Genomic DNA, 26,102 nt, shown 5'->3' on the forward strand with positions numbered 1-26,102 from the left:
GCTGCTTCTGTGCAGCTTAATAAAAATCAGGCTGTGAAAAATCTGATGTGAAAATCCAAGACTCTGTCAGCATCTGACACCAAACCTTGAAATCACCAGATCTGAACACACACAGATGAGCTGTTTTTTGGTTCTAACAGCATCTGTGCTCATTGACATCAGCTAAACATCCAGCCTAACATTCAACATAACCAATTCACTTGTCCCTAATCAATTAGCTCCATTACAGAAAATCTAATTAAATCATATCTTTTATCAGGAACCAAGAATTGAAATGCTATGTTTTTTACTTAATTTAAGCTTTTCTTCTTGAACTGGGCAGAAAAAGATATCCAATAGTTCTTCCTCTGATCCATTTTGGTTACTGAGTGAAATGGCTTGTTCCCTCTGAGTTAGCTCTTGAACTGCTCCAACTCCTGTGAAGAGCTTAGAAGATGATAGGGATCAAAGCTGCTTTTCTCCGCACCTCTGGGTAAAATCTCTTCAGGTACAGCTTGTGTTTCCTTTGGGCCCAGAGAGACATCTGGATGACCATCAGGAAAGCGAAAATGCCAACTATCAAGGAAAAAGAGGGTTTTTTTTAAAAAAAAGGATCGTGTGTCCTCTTTCCCTGTTTGTTTCTGGGAATAAAGGAGGGCTTATGGAGAAGCCTGCAGTCTGCTGTGGGCAGAGGCGAGTTACATCTGCCCTCAGTCTCAGTTTTGTAGTTGGTGATATACCGTAACCTGAGGCTCAGCCTCTATGTCAGAATTCATACAGATGATATTCACATCTATTAGACACCCCCTGTGTCACTAGGAGTTCACCATCAATCACAAGGCCTCCTTGGGCATGGTGCTGTCTCAGCACAGAGTTACCCATCGCCTCTCTTGACTAATTTCCTGGTCTTCTTTCGACCTGTAACATTTCTTTGTTTCTACTTCTGGCTCCCCATCACAGGAGAGAGCTGTGCTGTCACTTTGTTGCATGGAGGGAGAGCTCGGCCTTTGAACAAGCAGTCAGAGCTGAGCTGCCAGGCAGTGAGGTCTCCCAAAGCCTGACCACTGTAGATACCCGGGCTCCTGCTCTGGTTTTCAGGAACCACTAAGTGATCTCTTGGGTGCCTCTCCCTTCAGGCTGAGAGGCACCGAAGGGGAGTATGCTTTTACAGATGCTTTTTGCAAATTCATTATCCTTTCTGCCTTACACTGAGCTGAAGGATCAGAAACATTCATCTGGAATGTCATTCAAGCTAGGTTTGTGACAATTATGACAAGGATGCATGCGCTGAGTGTGTTGCTGCTCCCTGCCTTCATAATTGTAGCCCTACAGTGTCTTCAAGCTTTCAGATAATTTCCATACCAGAGCCTAAAGGGCAAAAATATTGTATCTTTTCAATCAACGCTTTGCATTGATGCAGTTTAATCCACTTCTGAAATTCCCTTCTTTTTCATTTGTAAACCATGTGGGGCTGCTTTTTGCAAGTAGCTTTTATACGTTTCAATTTTGGAATGGAAAAATTATTAAAAAGTTAATATTTTGGAGAGCTCAGGCCCAGGGACCATATTTGTGTGGATATTGAGGTCTCTGAGGATGCAGGGAAGAATGGAGCAAAAGCTGCAAATGCTTCTAAGTAGGCTGCTGTTACGAGCTTGCTGCCTGAAATAAGCAAACAGGGAAATGCTACTAGGAATGTGTGAGTCTTTCTGCTTTTGACATACCAAGTACATCTGGTTTGCCACTCTATTAGATGTATTATTCCAGGTTTACAGTGCAAATAAGTTCTCCTGTATAAAAAATTATTGACTGTAAATGAAGAACACCAACTTCTTTTTTTTTTTTTTCTAAATTTCAAAGTCTGTTTTCAAAATGGAAACAGAAGAAACAACAGTATTCCACAAAAGCAGACAGAGCTGATTTTCATCAAAAGGAAGGCCGCAGTAGTGTTTGTGCTCTCCACAGTTTTCTTAGGGCAGCACTTTAAAGGTTTATACAGTTATGTCACAGGGGTGATAAGATGGCAGTATTTCCTATGTCATACATTTTTTTGGCAAAATTTAGCTTTCCAGATTTTGCTACCTCAAACAGCAATTCAGAGGCTATCTTCATTATTTTTCAAACATACCTGGCAAGGTTTGTGTCATCACTGTGAAACTAATCCAAGACCCAACCTGTTGAAAAGGAAAAGGCACTGTTTATTGTATGCTTCATGTAAAGCAAAAGACCAAGATGTAAAAAGTGACCACTTTCCCAAAATCTCCCCCAGCAAAATGAGTGTGATACTTGTACTGGAAATGGGAGAGGAAAAAACCAGCCAGGAAGGGGCACCTCAAATGTGCTGGTTGGAGGCAGAGAGATGGGTGGTGACCTCTTGGATCACTGAGGAGTTTGTGCAGGGTAATACACAGAGAAGTCAAGATACTGATATGAAGGGCCTGGTGGAGAAACATACATCCAGAACATAATGACTGATGTGCAGAGGAGGTGCGTGGAGGTGTTGCAGATTTTCTGCAGGCAAGGGCTGAAACAGTCACTACCTACCCTGTGCATGTAAGAGAAGAAAATAATGTACCTCATAGGTATAGTTGGGACAGGATACCAGAAAGAAGAGCCACGTGAAGGGATTGTAGGTTGGACTTGGAAAACAGGCTTTACTTCCTTTATGAAAGAAAAGGAAAAAAAAAAAAAAAAAAGTGGCCAAACAGACAAAACCAGTTTTGGTACAGGGAGGGGAATTGAGCATTATTGCAACTTGCATATGTAACAGTCATGCCTTTGACCAGTGCTCCTAAAGGACAGCTTTTTAAAAAAGTTTCAGTGACAGCTTTTAGGTAGCAAAAGCTGTGTGTACTCTAGTGAGAATGCAAGCCATGTGTCCTGGCATGTCCAAAGGATGCAACTGTGGTTTAGTGGAACAGAGACAAATGTTTTAGTGCAGACTAGCCAGCAGGTGAGGGCTAAGAGCACTCCTCTGGGATATAAAGGATGCAACTGTATCATAGTCAGCCTGACTTAGGAATATGAACCTCTTGCCTCCTCATCCTTCCTCTCAGGGTACCTCTCAGGGTAGCACAGGAAAACAATTCCAGAGCTAATAGCATGACTCTCTACAGCCACTGATAATGCTCACACAAAATTACACATGCACGACACTTCATTTTTAAGTTCTGGCAACAATTTCATACTCAGTAGGTACTGAAATCTTAGATTAATTATTTGGCTCTTGCTCCTTTTAAACTGAATTAAGCCCTTTGTAACAAACAAAACAATCCCCTGCCTACCTACATTGCATCAAAAGCTTTAAAGAATAGACACTGACTCCAGGCTGTGAAGTTGATCATACCATAGGAAAGTATTTTCTTGAATAGGGTGTTAGTGTGAAATTATGCTATTACCTAAAAAGACATTTTCCTTTTTACTATATATAGTATAACTTTTTTTCTCATGGTACAAAAACCACTGAAAACTCATGGTTGGAAGAGGCTTTTAAAAGCATACATATACATTAGTGTCTGTGTAATTATTCCTGAGCCTATCTTTGTGTGTTTGTTTGTCTGTGTGTGCTTATGTACCTTTGCATGAGGTGCATGTACCTAAGAACTCTAGTTTAAAAGTTTTCACAACTTATTTGAAGTGGAATTCTTTGTTGTCAGTCAGCAAAAGAGCTTCCACATTGATATCCATATTGAAATTGCAGTTGTGTATAAGGAGGATAGATTTGCTATAAGCTTTGAGACAACAGCCTTCCTACTAATGTCTCCTTGTCACCACATTTATTTTAAGATGTTATCCTGGTGGCATGGTACCTATTTCATCTTTCTTTATTCTGTGGATGCGGATACGTGTATTACTGTATACCAGCAGAAGATGGATAGGTCAGGCATACTTCAGCCTTAAATAGACAATCAGGAAACAACGACAGACCTGAGTGGTTTTGGTGAGCTAAAACTACGTTGATAAAGTGATTTCCAGCCTCACACATCTGCAAAAGAAAAACATGTTTTCAGCTGCATGCCTGAAACGCTGCAGTAACTTTGTAGCAGTGCATGACCAGAATCCCCTTTTTGCAGTTTAGTCTCTGTTTCCAAAAAAATACTGACTCCAAAAGGACTCTCCCATGTGGAATACTGTGATCTCTCTCAAACAGAGTCTGGGGGGACAGCCCGTGTATCAGCTCCGTAGATCTCGGTGCCAGCAGGCCTTCAGTGTGCTCAGCATGTTTTGGTCTAGGGAGATAAGAGAGGGGCTCCCTGAAGTCTAAAGCAATTAGCAAGACACTTTTCTGAAATTAATGTCATTGTCTGTCGGGATTTGAATTTAATCCAGCCTGGAAAGAAAAAGGTTGAACGCTGATCACTGCTTTTGTGAAGCTGTTGATGTGCCTTCTACTTCTTACATAGCCTTTGAAAGGCATTCAGCAGAACACCCCTGAACACCACCAGTTCCTGAGCCCATTACCCGGCTCTCATGGTAAGGAGAGAGGAAACAAAGGAAAAATAGGGTGAAAAAAACTGGCAGGGGTTCTCTGAAGGGCAGGGTGGTTGAATGTATAGTAGCTGTGAGCTCATGAATGCCAGGGTTATTCTACTGCTAGTTCTGCTGTTCTCTTGTTGTGCCATTCCCAGCACTAGCCAACCTCTCAAACTTGGCCTTTCATGTTTAGGTGATTTAAACCTCTGGGAGAGGTACCACTTCTTCCTACTTGGTTATACAGCATGTACTACAAGGTTGATAAAGGTTTGCTTTTGGTTCTTCAATCAATTACAACTATTGGAGAAAACAATTCAAGTACTACCCATGTTTCAAGTGGGAACTGGTTGGAAAACCAGTTTCAGTTCCAGAAAAAGAAGAAAAAAAAATTGCCTCTCAGTACAGCAGTGTAATTTTATATTTTTTCATTTTTTCTCCTGCTTTATGAAGAAACCCAAAATGCTGTTTACATTTCAATTTCAGGCTGAATTGAATTTATTTTATTTTAATAATTTCTGGATTTTTAGACTGATTTCTACTCCCAAACAAACAAAAGGCAGTGTTAAACAGGTGTGTTTTCTTATCCCATTTGTCAGTCTAAATTTTACAAGGCTGAAAAAACCAAACTGTAATAAAAAGGAAGAGTGCTAAAACCTAGAGATGTTAAAAGTGTAAAATGACAATTTTAATACAGAAAAGAAGAAATATGAAGGTAATTTTTAAAAGCCAGTTCTGAAAGTCATCCATAACAAACCTCAATTCAAACTAATTGAAAACAGTATGTAACTTCATTTTATATTGAAATGTGCCATAATCTGAAAGGACATCGTAGATAGCATTGCTGAAGAATTTCCTACGTTTTGGCAGAGTGATTTCTGTGGGCTTTCCTAGGAATCGGTTCCATTAGCAAAGCTGTTACTCTGCATAGATGTATAGTCACGGGTCACATCCTGCAGTCCTTTTTTGTTTTTAATTACAGCTAACTGGCTGTCATCTATCATAAACACCAGATGTAAAGCTCTAAATTGCCACAAAAGGGAATCTATTAAAAATTATCATATCAGAAGCTGTAATAGCCAAAGTGATAGAAGTAATTATCATTTACATACTTCCAGTTATGGTCTAGGAACATGATTGCTTCTGATTACTATTATTTTAAAGATAGAAGTTTCAAAGTTAAAAGTGGTTTTGTGAAACACCTTTCTGAAACATGCAGTGCCTCTGCTGCTGTGGAGCAAGAGAGATTCACATACTGTAGTTAACATTTACTAATTCTGTCATCAGTTCTAAGTAAAACAAGCAAAGGGCATTTCTTCAGAGATTTTTACTGGCATACCTTTGACTCAGGAGCTGCATTCTGCTGTAATTAGCTCATGTTCCCCTTTAGAAATGTGGCTGCTAATTCTCTGTGTCGAGAAATACTGCTGAATGTAACCTTGTCCTTCCTCAGTGTCTCAGGTATGAAATATGGGGCAGTGGGAAACAGCAGAAAAAAGGATTACCGTGTTTATAACAACAAAATATTCAAGTCTACGTACTGTTTTCCCTCTTTATATTCTATGTGTACCCTATGAGAAAAAAGTCCCTGCAAAGCTTAGAGTAATTTCTCTAAATCTGAGAATCTTCCAGAAGGGCCTGCTGACATTCTTCAGATCAGGCAGTGCTGTTGTTTACAGCAGCTGCAAATGAATACTCTTGGATCAGGATATGGGATAAAGACAAGCTTTAAAAGAGGGAGAGATAAGAAATCTTCCAAATATTTTATTCATATGTTTTAGGAAGCTGAGAAAACAGCTTCAAATTATTCTTTGTGTTGCTGATTTAAATATATTGTCTGTGAACCTGCCAGAACAAGGTCTGAAAGGAAAGGTTTTGAGTTTCCAAGGGTAGGAAGTTTTCAAAAGAGCTGCAAGAGCTCAGATCATAGAGCAGATGCTGAGGCAGATCTGGAGGGGATGGTAATATTTCATAGTAAATACCCCAGCAGGATTCATCACTTTGTTTGATGGCAGCCTTTTCCTCAAAAGCTATAGCAGGGTGTGTGACACTGAGGAGAGAAAGGATGCTTCATTAGAAAAGGAGGTTCTTTTCTAGACTGGGATTTTGATGGTGGGACTGAATATTCAGGTGAGCAGTTGGCATGTTGGGAAGGGGGCAGACAACAAGGCTCAGGGTGCCTCAGCCTCCTGTCTCTGTGTGCAGGATTATTGGTTTGGGCTGCAGAGCCTCACTGAGCACCTGAACTTCTGCAGAGGATTATTTGGCTTTGCTGTACCTCCTTGGGGCAAGAAAGGCTGAGAACTGCATGCCAGTCCCTGGAGACAAACATTACCAAAACTCATCTTTAAGGGTCCCAATTGACAGAAGCATTTGAATATTGCTAAGGAGCGTTTGTTTGCTTTTCTGAACAATGTTTGCCTGGAGGTGCCTGGGGAGTTCCTGTCCTGTCTTCTGGTTGTATTCTGGAAACTGCTCTCTGTCCGATTTCAAATGGGGCTGACTTTTCTGGCTACTGACCCATACTGACTCAGCATTCCATTCTGAAGTGCCCATAGAGGGCAGAAGAGAATGCACATGTCCACCTAAGAATTTCTTACCGAGCCTCTGTATCGCTCTGTGGTTATGTTGATTCAGGCATCAGGTCAGACAGTCTCAGCCATCCCTCATCATCTGTGCTTTCCTTGCCCTGACCCACTTTGGAAGGGGTTTTAATAGCTGTTGAGGTTAAGTTATTCAGAGTACACAGAAATATTGCACAGTCTGCTTAGGAAGTAATGCTTCAGTGTTTTAAAAATTGCAGGTCTAAATATTAGTATTTTTGTGTAATTATAAGAAATAATAATGCTGATGATGTTGTTCTGGCTCTTAGATACACTACTTCACATTAAGCTCTCTACAGGTAAATACCTACTGGAAAACTTCCTGGCCTAGAAACCTTGGTAGGTTGTCACTAAACCCAGTGTAAGGACAGAGAGCTGTGGGCATGCACCTACATATTTATACAAATACACAGCAGAAACACTGCATTTTTGTTAATTGTGAGTTTCTCCTATTCCACAGTCATTAATAAAACTTGATTTTTGTACGTACCAGAAAAGCAAGAGCAGCAAAAGAAACTTGTCTGTGGCCAAATGCTAGAAAATAGAATGAAATTAGAAATTGCATTTCATGGCATGCACATGGCTTGCTATGGATGATATCATTCCAGTGCTGAGAAGTAGGAATACTTCTTTCCTGACAGGCTCTGCAGAAAGAATGGATATAACCACACACAACTATGAAGATGAGGCAGAGTGGCAGTGCTCTAGAAATGCCAGTCTCTTCACCACTGACTTCAAGGCAGTTTTCACCCAGCTTGCTAATATTAGTCACCTTCATATATGCAAGTGCTTTCTCAGAGCAGTTGGTGGTGTTAAATTCTTTGAAAAGGGGAGATGTGAAGCTCAGTGGCACACCCAAGCTGAAAATTACAGCCTTACCCATAAGCAGAGAACCTAAGACATAACCTATCCATTAGCTTTTTATTTTTTTCTCACAGTCTCCCCATGCAAGAGATATGTTTAGTTTTGGAATATTTACTTTCCCTTTGCCTGCTCTGCCCTTTTTGCTGTTGTCACCAGAGCACTGTGGTGCTGTATCATGTTCACTTCCCAAGGTTTGCAGTTTTCAAATCTTGGTCATGGCTGAGGGACACTAACCATGAGTGTGTACCTCACTTCCCTGACCAAGTCTCACTGAGGACCCTTTTCCTCTGGCTTGCATAAAAAAATAAGGCTTTTTATCAGCAGTTTCTGATTGACTTACTATTTTCTCACAAAAAAGAAAAAAAGAAAATATTTTCATGGAAAGGGTGTATCATTAGCAAGTAAACATCTCCAAGAACAGTCAGTTCTAGCTCTCTCCTGTATTCTTAATACAAATATTGTGAAGATAACCAAATACACTGATCTTTCTTTTCTCCGTTTAACCAATATTGCCAGCTTATATCCCTGGAACTGACCATTGCTGAACAGGAAGGGACTCCAGTGGTAGTGAAGGAGTGCCTCCCACACAGCAGTCATCCTTGTGACAGGGGGTAAAGGCTAACCTCTGGCTAGATCAGTAATTTCATCTCACATGGGGTCACCTATTAATTCTGGAGCAATTAAGGTTGCATACCAAAAGCTTTTTTAAATCAGCATCAGTATTTTGTCATACTTATCCATACATACAGGGTGGTGTGTACTGGGGGTGGTTGATGTAGTATGCAATCCAGGAAGTGAATCCCCAGTAAAAGGCACAGCCCTGCAAGGGACAAAAGATTATTTTCTTTTTTTTTTTTTCTAATTATTATTATTATTTTCTTGAGAAGGACAATAAGCAAGTAAAAAACATAAGTTTATGAATATAAATTCTGTTTAAGTGCAAACCCCAAGTAATCATTGAAAGACCTTGCAGTGGTTTCTTAAGTCACAGAATATATACAGTGTAGATTTTTTTATTATGTTGAAGTGTTTTATTCCTGTTGTGGGAATTGACGTTTGTTTTCTTCTTATTTGATTGTGGTGCTGGAGGGCACATTTCTCTGAGCTGTACTATTAAAGATCTGTGGCTGATAAAAGCAGCTGAGATATTACTATACCTTAAAATCTGCACTTCCAAGCAAGGCACAGCTAGTCAAACAGAACGCTAAGCCAGCCAAAACTGTATTTTAAAAACTGTAAAACTGAATAGGAATGGTTTAACCCTGGGGAAAAAAAAAAAAAAAAAAGGCACACAGTCTCAATAAAGATGTTTGAGCTAAACACCCATGGATTCAACCCCACTTCATCCTCTTGTTGAAAAGCAGCATCCCTGATGCCTTTGCACCTGTCATGGGCTTGGGAAAGCCCAGTTAGAGATAATGTGATCATGTTCTTACCCTGCGTAGTGGGTCACTGCTCCTGTTTGTACAAGGAAAAAACAAAACCAAACAACTGAAACCATCCTGGAGACTGGATCAAGGCTCTGTGAGTGCTCATGAGTTAAGGGTCCCATGCTCAGGACCCTCTCAGGAAGAGCAGTGTGCTGGGACAGGCTACAGCAAGTCAGGCTTCCTTTTTTTAATCTTTTCATGTGATGCCAGTGTGGTACATGCACCACAGACAGGAGAGAACAGTAGTAGCTGTGAGTCTTTAACTCCCAGGTGCATAACTCAGTTTGGAAATGGCACTCTGTTTTAGCCTATGTCCCCTTCTTGTTGTTGTTTTGTATAACAGTATCTGTAGCTGTTCATCTCATTATCTCCTTTCTGAGTGCAATCGAGTTTAACCTCCCTTTATCTCTGTCACAAAGACCTTAAATGTATGGCAAAACTTTTAAAGGAAGGGTCTTGACATCACACTGAGTGGGATGGGGGGTGGTATGAAATGACCAAAAGTGAGTATGTGATATAAAATAAAGATAAGCCTATGAATAATGACACACAGTTCAAATTCAGGAGCGTTTAACAGACAGATTTTAGGACAGCTCAGTATCTTCCTTCCTGAGGCCTCCACCTATAGGAGAATAAATTTCTTTTCCTACTTGTAATTTGATTTTAGCTTCCAAATGCAAGACTTTTCTCTTGCTCTGTATTTATATTGCACCAAAGAAGCAGAGTGTGATTTCTGTCAGCAAGCACTGCTGAATGTTGCAGCAGTATATCTCATTATAAAATAGCATTTAGTCTGAAAAAATAACCTGGGCATGACAAAAAGCTTCTTGGGTGGATGAGTCAAAGGAGCATTGACATGCAGGAGCTAAAATGGACATTGATTTCAGTTCATGTCCTTGGGAACATGACCCTGAAATTCCTTCTACATGTGTATTTTGACTAATCATGCTCTCTGAAGCTAGAAAATAAAATATTTCTTATATTCCTATCTTATTTCAAGGACTGCTTTGATATGAAGATATTCTCTCTTACACAAATTGATAAACACATTGTCACCTTTATCATGTTTTTCAGAGCAGTGTGCCCTCCGGAAAACTTGTGAACAAATAATGTCTCCAGAAGATGTCTGATGTAGTGTAAACAATGGCAGAAGCACGCCAAGCTGGAAGGAGGAAAAAAAAAATGGAGGTAAGTGAAAGATTGCTTTTTATTACTGCACTGCTTAATGTCACAAAAGGAATTAGGACTAATATTCCAAAACTGCAGAGTCACGCTGAAATTGTGGGATTTAAGATATTGTCTTAATTGAAGCATCTGGAAGCTGAGATTAATGGTGTCATTTTCAGTGTTATACAAAGTTGCTTTCATTTTGCAGGGAGGTAACTTATTTTTGCTAGCCTTGAATTAAAGAATGCTCCTTCAGCTCTGAATGTGATACATAGCCCTGACAAGACATTGAAATGGGACAGCTGCCTATGTAAACAGGCATCTGACTTGCTTTTCCAAAGACATCTCCCACATTTTAAGGCCATCTTAACACTCCTGTAGGATGTGTCTGACATTTAAAAGCATTCTGAATATCTTCTGAATGGTTTCCTTGTCCTTTGCCAACTCAAGTAGCTGTATGGAAGTAGTTTGTGTTTCATTTCCTAGTGGACACAAAATTAGATTTTGTTGCAAAGTTAATCCGTTCTGATGGCTTTTTTGTTGCCTGTTACAAAGAAATGAGGTAATTGTTGTAGAAATTATTATAATGGTTCTCTTTTGAGGAAGATTATGAAACAATAACAGGCACTGCTGATTTGCTTCTGAGAATGAGTTTGAGCTTATACAGATTGAGTTTCAGAAACAAATGTCAAGAGTGATTCCTGGTGGCATTTTATCTTGGTTACATTTACTGTATTACCAGAGTCTGTCTCATTGCAAACCAATTATGAGACATAACAGAAAAGTGGTTTTCAGCATGTGAAATCTCAAATGCTGTTGTTACACATCTGGTATGGTAGCCAAAGATTAAACAATTTCAAAGTAATTAAACCAGAAAGAGTTGAGCTAAGAAAATTTCAAACACTTAGTGACTCATCCAAAGTCTGGAGCAAACTTTTAGCTTTGTTGGGAATTTTATAATTAACTTGGCTTAGGATTGGGACCCCAGATGAACCCACTGGAATGATTACACACTTTGCCTTTGCCTACTGAAGGAAAAGGTAAAAGTATTGCTGGCTCTTCTGTGCTACCAGAAGCTCTGTCCTTTTAAGTGTGAGCAAGAGAAGGAAAGCAAGCATCTTACAACTCTGGATTAGAATTCAATTACTATGTGTTCTCATTCCCAGCTCCACTAACTCGCTTAATGTCTCTCCAAGTCCCTGTTCTTCCATCTGTAAATGCTGTAAGCTTGCTGTGTTTCTCTGTTGTGTAACAGCTCCCTTGATTCTGCAATCATAGTGTGGGTAAAGTGCTGTGGTGAAGTTGCTTGAGGTTCCTAGTTCCCTGCGTGCCTTCCCACTTCCAGTGCTCCAATTTAGGCATTGGACAGGCTTTTCATGGTCACATTCCATCCTTCTGCCAGGCACTAATCCCCCAGAATGGGGACAGTCACAGTGAATAGAAATGTGAAAGTTCCCAGCTTCCTGGTACATGAATCACCATCCAGTTGGTGGTGGCAGTGCCTTGAGCCTCCTGTGCAGCTCTGGTGTCTTGCTGCTGTCCACAATCTTCTCTGTCACAGTTCTTAATCCCCCAGTTGATCAGGTCTGCTTTGTTTCTTCCAGAGTCCTCCCAAAGGCTTGAGTTGAAGGTCATAAAAAGCTATCTCGGTTGGCTGTCCTCTCTTCTTTGCACTTGGCATGCTCTTTGAGTTCTAGCAGAGTAAGCAGGTTGTGTGTCCTTGTGGTCAGTTCACACTGAGTTGTACTGGAGCTGTTTAGTTTTCCTTGTTATCACTACTGTTTGTGTGATGGAGAGAGGCAAAGCTGTCTGGTTTATGCTTACATATAAGGTCCTTTGATTTCTTTCTGTACAGCTAAATACAACCCATGCTCTTCACTGTTCTATAACAGTGGCTGAGCTTCTATTTTTGTTTGTCACTTCAGTGTTTTACTCCTTAAAAGTCTTTCAGAATTCAAATGTGTTGCATATAACCTTGGAGATCAGTTACAGTTTGTAGGTTAGATTAAAAGTTCAGATTAACAGTTCTGAATTGCCATGGTGCTTCTTTTGAGTTTCTCAGTTGTTCACAATGTGCAGACCTCTCATTTCTTCCTTCCTGTGCTTAGTTGAGAGCTGGCATGGAGGTGGTTATCTTCTGTGCTGGCTGCTGATGCTATTCATCTTACAAGTGGCAGTGCACTGTTAACAGACTGGCTGTGGGACACCTCAAGTCCTGTCCTCTCTTCTCTGTCAAGTATGACTTTGGGTGCTGTGTTTATCATTTTACCTTCTGTTCATGCTGTGTGTCTAGAGTGCAAACTATTTAGGGAAAATACTGCATCTCCCCCTGTGACCAGGGCCTTCATTTTTGGTCAGATGTATGGGTGCTGCTAAAATGCCAAAATGCTATTGATAAGAACAGTCTGAAACTCCCTCTGACTCTGAGGCCAGGCATGCAGCTTCACACCCCCGTCACCTCCTCAGTCTCCATCCCTCTGGCTCCCTGTCCTCCAGGAAAATTGTTCATGCAAGTGTCACTTACTGAACCACGGGGTGACGGAAGTTCTTCGTACTTTCCACTTGATCATAAATAGTTGAGAGCCGAATGTAAAAGAGCAGATATATTAAAAGAGGGCCACTGTATTCTGTTAAAAAAAACTAGAAATATAAAAGAAAATAGCTGTGTCAGGCTAGGAAATTGTACCAGTAAAACATGAGAAAAAGAATACCTCTATCCACAACACCTATTCATCCTTCAAATATGATTTTGGCTTTATTTTGAGGACTTAAATGACAGTTTTTTCTGCTGCCTCTTCAGAAAGGAGTAAAGTCTGTCAAGAAAATGAGAGAGAGCTTTCTGTCCAGAGCATGAACCCAGTCAGAAAATCTTCATGGAAAGTGATCAAAATCAGAGTTCTCCTCTTCATACTTTTGTCTGTGCCATCAGACACCTTTTGGAAATCTAAATTACACTGAAAATCAAGGCCCAAAAGCAGAGGGCAGCTTGCTTGCTGCTGGTGTTTTCTGTATTTAAGGTAAAAGTCCAGCTTCCATGAAAGAGACAAACTCATTTTTGAATCCTAATTGCTAGCAGAGACATTTGGAAGGATCATTGCTTGAAATTCAGTGGTGGGTGAAAGCCTGGCCCTTCCTGCCTAGTTTATGAGCCTTTGTTTGAGTGACTGAGCGGGTCTCCTCCCTGTGCTGGCATCAGCAGAAGCAGCCTGTGGTGGCAGACTGGACTAATAAGTTACCCTGTAAAACAGAAAGAAATGTTTTTATCTCCCCACTGTCACCCATGCTACCCACAGAGAGCTGAAAGGAGACAGAGGGACAGGGAGAGAAGGTGATGCCATGAGTAACTCTCAGTTTATGTTCTGGGTTTGGCTTGGTACAGCCAGTATTGCTTTTAGTCAGGGCACACTCTTAAGCTACAAACAGCTGGAGGAAGTAAAACATGGTTGGAGTTATGTGGTTTGACCATCTGACCCCACTGGAATGAATCTGAGAATAAAATGGAAATAGTCAAGTCCTACATATCTATGAGGACCAGCAATTGGCAAATCAGAACTCAAGTGCATAGTATTGCTTAAGGGATAAAGATTCACAACTAATGGGTAGTGTGGCTTTACGGTGACTATTTGCATTTCTATAGAACTGTAATGGATAAAATACCTGTGGCTTAAGGAAGCAACACTGAATTTAGACTGTCTTTCCCAAAACTATTATTTGACAGGCAGTTTGACCCGCAGTGTGCTGTTCCTCTAATTGCTCCTTAGAAGAGTTTTGAAACAGGTTTTCCTGCAGAAATATTCCACAGTTAGGTTTCCTTAATTTAAGACCTTCTGTATGGTCTCTTCTCCTGTGTTATAGGAGGAAAATTTTAAAAGTGTTCACCTTTCATAGCAGGACTGACTCCAAAAGTAACAGACTTCAGTATTCCCTATCAGGGAAATAACAAATTCTCTTTTGTTCCATGTGACATGATGATTTCAGGGCTCCATTTAGACCATGCATGGTCCCAAGAGCAATTGTGTGTGTGTGTATGAAAACATTAAATCAAGGAGTGTCTTAAGAGCCCACAGTTTTGTGGAACACACCACAGCCAAGGGCTTACCAGTGTTTTGCCCTAATAGCAGTTATATGTGCTTATTCCTAACTGTTTGTGAGCTCACTGCATGGGTTTACTCTGTAAGCACTGTAAGGGAACAGCCTCTGCCATCAAAACCTAATGCACTAAATACAGACATTGGTAGTATATGACACAGAGGTGCAGGTAATATGTTCTGGGCAGGTCAGTGTAAGAGCCTGGAATGAGCTTCAGTGTAGCTTTTTCTCTGAGACATGAGTTGCACTGCAAAGAACACCCATAACTGCCTGACTTTATCATCTGTTTGGCATGAACAAAGTACAGAGCTGCCAGGAAGAGTCTGGCAGGGCTTAGTATTTAGCTGTAGTCGCTTGTCATTGCACCAAGTGTTCTCTCCTTACCTCCTGGCTGATTTTAGATGCTGAAAGAAGAAGGAAAGATTCAGGATTTTATAAAAAACCAGTCTTCATTCAACAGCCAAAGCTACCAGCCATGTGGTACCTGAATGTCTGGCAGACATTTGCCCTTGTCATAACTGCATCGCAGGGCTGGAACATAGTCACCATCACTACCGTTGTGTTCTAGAGGATGAGGTTCAATTTGCTGCAGTGGTTCCTTGGGGTTGTCCTGGTTTTTATTATATTTTAAGTGATTTTTGGTCTGTTTCCCTCTGTTGCATCCCCCATGCTGCAACCTCCACTCTCCTTTTCTGGTCCACTGATTTTATATTAATCAGAAATTAGAAGTGAGTTCCACAAAGGCAAGCAGAGAAACCCTGCTAAAAAAATCTAACAAGGTCAAGTGGGGGGAAGGGAAAGTAGTTTTAAATTAACACAAAATGACAATTATTTCTGAGCATTGGCAATCAAAGACAAGCACCATTCTTTCACTATCGATTCTCAATGAATATATGCAATTAAGCCTACCTAGTATCTTCATACTTATCCAATAGCTAATTTTTGGGCTTGGGGAGTTATTAGTTGTGTTAAGGTTCAGTTCAGCCTGTAATTCTTACAGATGCTCAAAAAGCCTGCAAAATTCTGAAGATAGTCGTTCTGCTGCAAAAATAATCCAGTTTAAACAAAGCCCTGAAAAGAGTAACATTGTAACTTTTAGTTTATGGAGAAAATAAATATTTTGTATAAACCAAGAAGGTGATCATTTAAAGCACAGAGCGTTTTTCTTCTGCAGACATGTAAAAAACATGCAGTTTTTACAGGACAGTTCTGTCTTTACCAGCTTGTGGGCCTGCCTGGATTATTTTTATGTATTTGGTGCAGCCAAATAGGGTGATCCATAGTAAACACAATGATCTTTTCCTCGAGGATCAGTACCTCTTTGTTACAATGTGCATAGCTCAACAGTTTAGCTGAAGGAAGAGAACAAGAGATGCCCTTCTTTACACAGCTGCACACTGTTCTTGTTGTCTTGCCAAGGGTGCAGTTCTCCTGCCTTCTGTCCCTCCAGCCACCTGGCTTGAGCTTTCTATGCACCTCTTATTCTGAGTGGCACAGAAAAAGTGATGTTTCTGAAGGGAACCTCTCCCAGGAATGAGCCTCACAGAGGATGCTGAATTCAGGCTTCTTTAACAGTAATACTTAATTTGGAAACCTTCACTACATAAACAACAAAATGGAGATCTGGAATAGGTCCAAAACAACCCCTAACATAGGTGTCCCCATCGTTCAAGGGATGGTGATACAAGTGGGAAAACACCCCAGGATAGCTCATCCTCAGACCTTGCCTGAGCCAGACTGTGCCTGCTGCTTTTATCTCTGTGCAGGTGACCATGTGGGTAACACCTTGTTTAACTGGGTAACAACCCAGTTAGGAATTATAATCCCACATTGCAGAGGGTGTATTTAGGGATAAAAGGAACTTTTTAAATTTGTTTCAGGGAATGTGAGGTGAATTTTCTGGCTGGCAGGGGCAGCTGGCACAGTGCCTGACAGCAACCCAGCACAACGAATGCAATGAATGGGAAGATTTTTGTGAATTAATTGTACTGTGTGTACTGGTTGGGAAAAGGCAGAAAAGGATAAAAGGAAGCTATAAACAGAAGGGCTGGAGCAGAAGGAGTCCAAAACCAGTCCAGCAGAACCTTTATAACGGCCCATGGGTCAGCATCTTCACAGGAGGGCATCAGCTAATTCCTTTCCCTAGCGTTCATGGTGTGCCCTTTCTGTAAGGGCACATGGCTGGGATCATGTTGCCTTTTGGCATAGTCTCTCACATTATCTCTTTATGATAAGCTGCAGAGCAGAGCTGAGGCAAGGCCATACAGCCTTTTCCCTACTAATCCCTTCGCACAGATCTTTCCATGCCATGTAGGGGCAGTTTCCCATTTCATCGGTCCCAGTCATGGTGTTTTCTCTTCTCCTGCCAGCAGGATGACCAGGTTCAAGCAGGGGAAGCAGAGCCTGGAATGTGAGGATGCTACCTGCAGATGGGGCAATGACTTTACTCATTGCCTGAAGCTCTAGGCACAGCAAGAGATACAAAATAGCTCAAGCATGTCCTAGGTAACTTGGGTGGAAAGCAGTTGCAGTATATAAATTATCTAACAGGCAGAGCTTAGTTTCTCTGATAAAGGTGAGACAAAGGCACTAGGTGCAGGTCTAGTGAAGGGCAGACTGAGGCAGTAGGTACTGCATAGCAGGAGGATGTACTGGTATCTGACAGGTGTACAGAGAACAGCTGGGATTTCTGAGAAACCCCAAAGAAACAGGCAGGCAAACCCACCCTAGTCCCCAGATCACATTAAACTTAACATCTAACTACCTTGGACTCCTTTCACAATCCAATTCCTAAGTACTTCTAAGCTAATGAGCATTAAGAAACGTTCTTAATTTTGGGGCTAATTTTTACTTCTTAGGCTTTGCTAACTCATAAAACGCTGTATAGTTACCTGGGGATGATAATAGCAGAATTCTAGCAGCATCTTTAAACTACACCATTTTAAATTTTTTTGTATTTTCATGTTTGCAAAAATCCACAGCAGCAGCAGCAGTTTTGCATCAGGTATTACAGTTCTAAAGGACTGCTTGAACATTTAATGATTTGTGTTCCAGTTCTCATTAAACTGGCTGATCCATTCTGCAAAACTTCAATGCCATGTGCAGGGGCACCTGAAACTCCTTGCGGGGCAGATTTTGCAGAAACTCAGTGTGTAGGATTTCAGGCTGCAGCTCAATATTTACTGCAATTACCAGAATAGGGACGGATTTACTGTGGAGTTTTAAAGGCAGACTACAGCTGACTCAGGACAGCTTCGGCAGCTGGGGAGTTCAGGGTAACTACGCTGTTTCTTTCTGAGCCATGTCAGTGGTCCCTCTGTGGAAAAAGGGAGGAAATCCCAGTTTCCTCCTGTCTCGTCTTCAAAGACTGAAACTAATGAGTTGGCATCAGACAACTTCATACTCTGGTCAAGATTCTCCCCTGAGACCACAAGCATTTGCATGTTTTTTGGAAAGAGTACTGCACATTAACAAATGCTCTTCTTATACACACACAGATGTGCATGTTATGTATGTTTGTACCTATATGTACTTACCGAAGCACGGAAATCCTGTTTGTAACCAAACAGAAATGTGAGGTTAGATTTCCTGTCAAATCTTTATGAAGCTTTAATAGCATTTTGAAATCTGCCCTACAGTTGTATCATTGTATCACTTGCATCATCTAATATGTAGTTACTTAAAAGAAATGGTGTTTTTAAGTACTTGGCTGTTACTAATAACCTCAACTAGCTCTGCCACACTGCCTTTTTCATCTAGAACCCTCAAAGCACTCTGTGAGGAAAAAAATACTTCTGTTTTCTTGCTGCAGATCTGGAAACTGAGATGCAGAGAAATTCAGTGACTTGTCAAGGTCACTGTACAAGCTGGGCAAAAATTGACAAAGGGGGGTACCACGTTCTCCCACCCACTGACTCATTCTCTGGTTCACTCTCCTCTTTCTGCTCTCCTAAGCCCCAGCGTGGGGTTGGGAAAAATCCTCCATACAAAGTTGTTTTGCCAGGCTTAAGCATTCGAGAGCAACTAAAACTCCTCAGATTTTCTTAGATTGCCAGATTGCAATTGTTCTTAGTTACTCTAAATACAAGTAGGAAAGGATCCGCACTAATCAGCGTCATAGATCAGGTAGCTCATTGTTCCTTAAGTAGCGGGAAGCGTTTAAGCATGGTTTTGTATAACTGAAAGAAACCTCTTGTTCTTTCTTGCTTACTGAATTCCCTCTACCTTCTTTTTACACTTGAAGCTGTAAAAGCTCGAGGGTATTACTGTAAACACTTGTGGATAAGTTAGTTTTGCAGCCTGTGCTGTGCTGAACAGCAACTAAAACATTGACTGCTCAGAATTAATTTTCCTAGTAGCTCTGTAACTCCCTTTGGCACCTGAAAAATTGACATGCTGGCATGGCTCATTGTGAGTTTCTGGTGTTTGCAGCTGAGACCGAGAGAAACTGTTGCAATATTGTTTGCCTTAATAATAGCAGCATCTGAGGAATCCCGGTCAAAGACCACCTTTCAGAGGTCTCCCCTTATCAGTTGACTTCATGCTACTGCTGGGCAGGGACAAAGAACCTAAAGTATATGTGGCTGAAGAAAAGGCACAGACAATATAAAACCATGGCAAGAAATCAGGCAAATGCAAGCTGTTCTCTCCTGATAACCTCAGAGGTTGAAAAATATTAGACTTAAACTAAATGAAAAATAAGGCCACTGTTGTGTGTGTGCAGTTGGCCTTTGTGGAAGGGTACAATGTTGTGAAAGTTCATGGTGTTTGACTGGGATAACCTCAGGACTTGGCCAGCTTTACCAAGCAAGTTACCAGCACAGACCTTTGCCCAGTACAGACTGTGGGATGTCGATGGCAGTGCTTTGCATTACAAATACCTGTAGTTGGAAAAGTGGCAACTTCTTTGTTTCCTGGATATTACCTTCAGTGATCAAATTATCTACTGAGCCCTGAAAAACTGTTTTAGGGATTTCTTTGTTTTTGGCACTTCAGTGTAATCATCCTTAAGTGACTCGTAGAGTTACATATAATCACATGTTCTGTTTATGTGGTGCTGCTGCTGAGTTTTCCAGGCACCCACATTTCCCTGAAATCGTTATTTAGTTTTTAATGATTTTAGATAAGATAATATTTGCTTTATAAAAAAAATATATAGGAAGAGTAGAGAGAGATTTCCAACAAAATCCTTGATACTAAGAAACAGGTTTTGTTTTCTCCCTGAATTGCTCTTTGGAGATAAGCCTCGAGGGCCTCCATTGTTTTTAATGAGCCATCTGAGATTGGTCTTCTGCCCACATTATCCCATGAAAGGGTCTCAAAAGAGATGGTTGAGGAGAACTGCCAGCTTCTCACCCTTGTTTGTCTTTCCTCCTCCATCAGAGCAACCCAGCCCCCAGAACTTTCTGAAGTCCAGTCAACCAACCTCAGAGCTTTGGTCTAACCAGAGCCCAGGTGATATCCAGCCTTTCATGGCATAAAACATACAAAATGTTTTGGTCGCTGTGCAAATGTGTTCTAAGAAGGCTGAGAGTGAGAAGGAAACATCCTTCCTACAAAGTGGCAGCCTCTGACAAAGGGACTGAGTAGACAGCTACCAAAGTGGAGAGCAGCAAGGCATGTGAGATGGAGACAGTGCATGTTCCAGCGGGGAAACACTGCTTTCTTGATTCAGAAGCAAGCTCCTAGACTTAGGGACTCACTCTTTGGGAACAGACAACAACAGCATCTTTTATTTTACAACATGTGTGGAGGGGGACTCCCAGGAGGTTGAACTAACTGGGCACCACTTTCCCCTTCTAAAAAACATGAGTTCATTGTCTTGGTGTAAATCCCCAGCATCGAGGGGGTCTTACTGTTGTTTATCCTCATGTGGGCAACTCAGGTGTGATTTCCAATGAGGTGACAAAGCCCCAGAGGGCCCACCTTTGTGCTTAGTTTTCCCTTAGACAAATCCATACCCAGTGCATCAACCTCAGGAGCACTAGAATATCTCCATGTGCTTCTGTGGCTATTCTTGGAGTCCAGACTTGAATGTGGCCCTTTGTACCTCAGCTGTCGTTTTGCTGACAAAATGAGAATATTTTTACTCTGCGTGTTATTCGTTTAAATGTCACCCTTATAAATCAGAAGCATCCCTTACTGTGTGCATAAATCTGATAGACCACCAAGGGCAATGGGAGCAGTAAGTACAATAAAAGTGGCAGTAAAATTATACATCCTGCGTACAAACACATTCTTAATTGCTATTGTAAGGATACAGGCTTGTATGATCTTTTTCTCTGTTGCTATAGACTAGTTATAATAATCTCTTGACTGTTTAAATGGGGTGACTTGGAAGAAGATTCAGAACATGGAACAGAGTGAGAAAAGATGAATATTCAGAAACTCATGCAGCCAACTTCCTGCACACACAGATTAAATCATAAAAATAATCCACTGCTTGCGATATCAATGCCAAGTCATAACTGCACTATTTATATTGGGATATTAAGGTTTAGTTATGTTACTGTCTTAGGCTACATAAACCACCAGGAAAGGAGAGAGTAAATAAGGTTCTTGCAGATTACTTAGTTGTCGTAAGCAAGAGTCTCTGCTATTCACCATTTTGCTTTGCAAGGAAATTCCATGGTTGAAAAGTGGTAAGATGGGCTGGGGGAAACAGGACCCCAACTATCATTAGTAAGGCATGGCCTCAGTAGGTCATTAATCTGTATGGGAATCAGTGGGATAAAGCCTCAGCCTTGGTAAACCCACAGGCCTCTGCTGAAATGGGTAGGTGTCACAGTGTGAACTTTTTTAATTCCACTGCAGCAAACTGCTTGTCACCACCTGGGGTTGTGGGTCCTGTTATTAGAACTGGGAAGAATAGGTTTAGGTCATGTTCATAGGGCCTAATATCTCTCAGACTTTGGCTGCTGGGAACAATCTGCTGCTCTGGAGGGAAAGTAGGGCACACAGGCTAAAGCAGGGTAGATGGGTATGTAAGTCCAGAAGCTGACTTTTCCCAAAGTCAAAGGCAGTTCTAGCAGTAGCATCCACCTTGAGTGTGCTCAAGGTCTAATGTATCATCTGGCTAAAGACCTGAAAGTCACAAGCTCTGTCTGTATAGGCTCAGCCAAGGGAGGACATGACTTCTCAGTGGGCCTTGTGATCAGCCCCCACGAGCAGGGTGTGATCTGTGGGCTACCTGAGGTAAGGCTCTAATAATCTGGCCTAGAGCCACAGTGCCAGTTCACAAGCAGTCATTTGCTTCATTAAAGGAATTGTAAGCAGCTGGCGGTTTGTTTCACCTTGCTATGAATAGTCTCATATCAGCACTTATGGCTTTCAGACACTATAGTTCTATCTTACCCGTGTTTCTCACCACAGAAGTTGGGAGTCTCTCTGCCCCATATACAGATGATGGCTGTGTGTGACTCCATCTTCCACAGCACATACAAACTAGAGCAGAAACCAGGTCAGTCTAGTAGTGAGACTACTTTCAGCTCTGGCACCTGTGCCTGCTGCAGGATATTGGAAAGGTCTCTTCATCTCCCATTCTTTCAGTGTCCTGTCAAACCCTTCTGATGTCTCTTGTCTCTTTGGCCTGGGAAAGAACTGAATCTTTCACATGCACAGAGGAGCCTGTAAGGTTCCCCACAGCCCCTCAGGGTGTGGGGTACATCCTCTCTCCCATCACTCTGACCTCCAACAGCTGCTCACAGGGAAACTGCTGGAGTCAGATTGAGGTAGAAATAAAAATGGGCTGTGGTTCTACTTTTAGCCTAATGCAGGTACTGTTGCTCATGGCAAAAGCTTTAGTTTTACAAAGAGATTTAAAAGTTTTGTGGCTTCTTAGTCTGGGTGGACCTCTTCCACCATGAATCCTCTGCCTCGCCACTCACTCAGAACTTCTCTTTGGGTGAGCAGAGAGTAAAACATTCCCATCCAATAACTTTCCTGCATTAGTAACAAGATTACCAGAAACCCTTTTTATTTTCCTTTAGATATCCTTCCACTTTCAAAGTTGAGGAGACTCTCAGCAAATTAGTGTATTTGGCTACAGGTCTTGCACAGGCATATGAGTGCTAGCTAAGCTAAAACCGTTCAAAAATTGTTTTTTCCCCCTCAGGCAATATTACTATGTTCACCTTTTAATCTTCACTTGGATTTCTGGGTTAGCATGTGTTGACTTGGCTCTATATCCATTTAATTCTGGTTTGACTCTTCATAAAGTAATTACAACATTTGACATAGGGAAGCAATTTGATGCTAGAACTTACTGTACAGTAAGTTGTATCATGTTGAATCTTGCAAGGACATACTTACTGTGGTCCAGCCAACTTGCTGACCTAGATCTGTAAAATACAGTGTAATGATGGAGGAAACAGCAAGGCTTTGAATGTTAATGGAATCCTTCAAATAGGGCCCATCTGTGATGATAAAAAGGGAAGAGGAGATGTCATGAACAACAAGCATCCCCTCAGAGACTCAGCATAATATATAGGCTGCCCTGCTAAAGGTCAAGGTGTAGGCTCAACTTGTATTCTGATTTTTTTTGTGTACTTGGTATTTATTCTCCAGGTTCGCAACCCAGAGCATTTCTGTGAGAGTTACTCTCCTCTCATTTTAACAAAAGAATTAGGCTGACATTACTCTGGGCAGCAATGCACAGGGACTGTTACAATGCTGTCTCTGTTAATCTCTAGATCATTAGAGAGCAAGTCGATATTATACAGTGTCTCCCTCACTGCTACCTTTTGCAGAAGTGTTTGCATTCTCAGGGTATGTTACAATAGCTGGCACCATCAAGATGAACACAACTTCTTGGGCAAAGGCCTACAGGCTGAGATTTCTTTGTGAACTGTCTGACCTAGGCAGACCAGGTGTTTTGAGCATTTTCACAGTATTCCAGGGCATCTGCTTCCAGTCTGGATGGATATAGAGTGCACAGAGAGAGATGTAAGATGGCAGTATCTGGTTCTGGTTTGTTTGGGTTTTTTCCCTAGAGGCAGTGAGGTGGATATTAAAAAACTCCAACAGCCACTGCTGCAGTGCTGCTGCAGCTGCAACACTTCTTTCTCAGGTCATGTTTTTTCTTTATGTACTTTCCCTCTCAATATGTGTTTATTGACTGTTTAAATCAGAGAAGGTGCTCAATTCGACTGGGTTCTGAGCCCTCCTTTTCTTTGGCTCTGCAGCACTCTTTGTCCTCAGACCAAATGCCATGCAGCCCTTGGCAGGTCCACCTCTCACAGTCAAGTCTCCCAAGAACTGGTGTACTGGTACAAAAAAAGAGGCTGCCTTCTGCAGCCAGCTGCATCTTCTTATGATCTGAGCAAGTTTTAAACCAGATAATGCAGGAAGTGAGGGAAGTGAGTGAATGGTTTTAAAACTACCCTGTCTTCATTGTTCGACCATATACTGTCTTCTGAAACATTTTTACTCAGTGGTTACAAAACCTGTTAGATTCCTTTGTTAGTAAGAAAGCTAATAAGTTAATTATTGATATCAATTAATGAAAATGTGCTAACAGTTCACCCAGTAACAAGTATAGAGAGAGCAATATTTAGGAGGAGAACTTGCCAGAGGCTCAGTAATGTATTAGGTGGCTGTATTCACCATATGAATACTTACTGCGTTCCAGTTGCAGGCCAACACGGGAAGGGTACCACTGGGGACCTGTTCAGATCACAAAGCATAGCTGTTAATTTCATGGTGAAAGATAGACATTTCTCTGTTAGTATTCTTTTTTGCTGATAGCTGCAAATGTGAGATGATAAAAAAATCCTCTCAGTCTCACCTATACAAGGACAAAACAAGAGAGCTAGGAGGAGCATACAGTATCCACTTTACAGAAGTCCCTTCTTCTCACTTGAGTGTTGGAAGGGCCAATCTCCATGCTTAATGCTCCATCAGTGCATGTGTACCCACTACTGGGATGTGTAAAGAGGACCTTGTTTATTGTGGTATTTGCCAAAGTTTCATACTGAAGGTGCAGGTCTTGCCCCTCCTTCCAGAATGATGCTTGTTGTAATCTCTGGTCCAAAGGAGGTGGTCTTTCCCATACAGGGATTTAAAGCCTGAGTAGGGAGGTATAGCTGGCCCTAGTTCTTAATCACAGATTAATCAGGCAAATAGAGACACAAAAAACCAGAGGCATCCAAGTAGCTAATACTGGGTTACATAAGACTTCCATAAGACCCATCATCTTCAGGATGTTTCCTAGGAGCACATTTTTAAATACTCTGGTTTAAATGTTGCTCCTAAATGCACAACAGCAGTTGGCAGATGTTAACAGGTGCCCTTTGGTGATTTTGGACAGAGACCCATCAGTCTGATCTAACAGGAACAAATCTCCAGCTGCATTTGTCTCAGTGTCAGGACAAGTGGGTGGGCGAGTGCCACAGAAAGGCTGCAGGAGGGATGGCAGGTGTTGAAATGGTTTAACTTGTCCAGCTCTTTGTGGTGCCTGCATGCAGAAAGCTGTGCTGACTGAATGAACAATAGACACAATAACATAAAAAAGACACATAACCTAGCCCCTCTTCCCCCCCCTTTGGTTTCCTGTTGAAGGTATTTAAGGGCTGACCTGGCTAATATTAGGCCTGACCTAGAGCAGCCTGTGGAGATCTTACTTAGCCCATGGTGCTGACTGAGATTTAGGGGCAGCAAAGTCTGACAGAGGAAAGAGAGGGAGCAGCTGCACTCTCAACACCCTCAGCCAGAATTTCTACTGCGTTTCGAGAATGACACCTCCTAGGACAGTAGATAGCCTGAAAGAGATTTGCATTGTATTTTCCATTCAAAGTCTGGGTGAAGTTGGTCAAATATAGAAATGCTTTTCTTTAGACCTAATTTACAATTGTTAGTATTCCTGTGTTTAAGCTAGTAGAATTCCCTTAATGCAAATGAAAAAAAAATTATCTGCAATGAATATGATCAAATGGGGAACATTTGCCCTGGGAAGCTGTGGGATTTGCTTCCCTGGAGGTAGTCAGGTCTCAGCTGAGCGAGACCATGGGAACTCAAAGTTCAGCCCTGCTCTGAGCAGCAGCCAGGACCAAATGAGCTCCAGAGGCTGCTTCTACCTTAACTGTATTTCAGGAGGATCAGGAAAGCTTGTTCACCCCCCTGTCTGCCAGCTGGAGGGGGAGGAGGAAGGGGGGAAGAGGAAGCTGTACAGTGTGCACTGCACCCACTGTGCAGTGGCACCCAGCACACTCATTTCAAAACCACTTGGTCTGAGTTCTATAGGCAAGAACAAGCATTAGGTGAACCCATGAACCAGGGCTGATGGCAGAAGGTGAGACATCCATCAAGTGGCAAGTATTTTTTTTCATGGTACCACAAATCTCTGTGGCTATTAAAGATAACAATAGGAAGACAGAAAAAGAGCAGCTGCCTGGCCTGTCAAGGAAGAGATGATTTGCTTCAGGAATCTTAATAGTTATTTGGTAGCCTGAAATGCAACGCACTTGCGTTTAATTGGAATCTTCCCCTCTCCTTCCCCTGCCTGCTA

General features: G+C 41.6%; 1 protein-coding gene across 1 annotated transcript in view; it reads right to left on the minus strand.

Moving 5' to 3' along the window:
* Positions 1 to 427: 427 nt before the first annotated feature.
* The window catches only part of TECRL (trans-2,3-enoyl-CoA reductase like), a 45,292-nt gene continuing 19,617 nt past the window's right edge, over positions 428 to 26,102 (minus strand). Inside the window, exons 3-12 of the mRNA XM_030449948.1 lie at positions 24,218 to 24,262; positions 22,910 to 23,013; positions 13,035 to 13,150; positions 10,400 to 10,505; positions 8,661 to 8,733; positions 7,540 to 7,583; positions 3,904 to 3,961; positions 2,552 to 2,637; positions 2,105 to 2,150; positions 428 to 555 (exon numbers count right to left, since the gene is read on the minus strand). Coding sequence (XP_030305808.1) covers positions 428 to 555; positions 2,105 to 2,150; positions 2,552 to 2,637; positions 3,904 to 3,961; positions 7,540 to 7,583; positions 8,661 to 8,733; positions 10,400 to 10,505; positions 13,035 to 13,150; positions 22,910 to 23,013; positions 24,218 to 24,262 — 806 coding nt within the window. The remainder of the gene's footprint in view (positions 556 to 2,104; positions 2,151 to 2,551; positions 2,638 to 3,903; positions 3,962 to 7,539; positions 7,584 to 8,660; positions 8,734 to 10,399; positions 10,506 to 13,034; positions 13,151 to 22,909; positions 23,014 to 24,217; positions 24,263 to 26,102) is intronic.

Source organism: Calypte anna, chromosome 4A (assembly GCF_003957555.1).
Source record: "Calypte anna isolate BGI_N300 chromosome 4A, bCalAnn1_v1.p, whole genome shotgun sequence".
Classification (NCBI taxonomy): domain Eukaryota; kingdom Metazoa; phylum Chordata; class Aves; order Apodiformes; family Trochilidae; genus Calypte; species Calypte anna.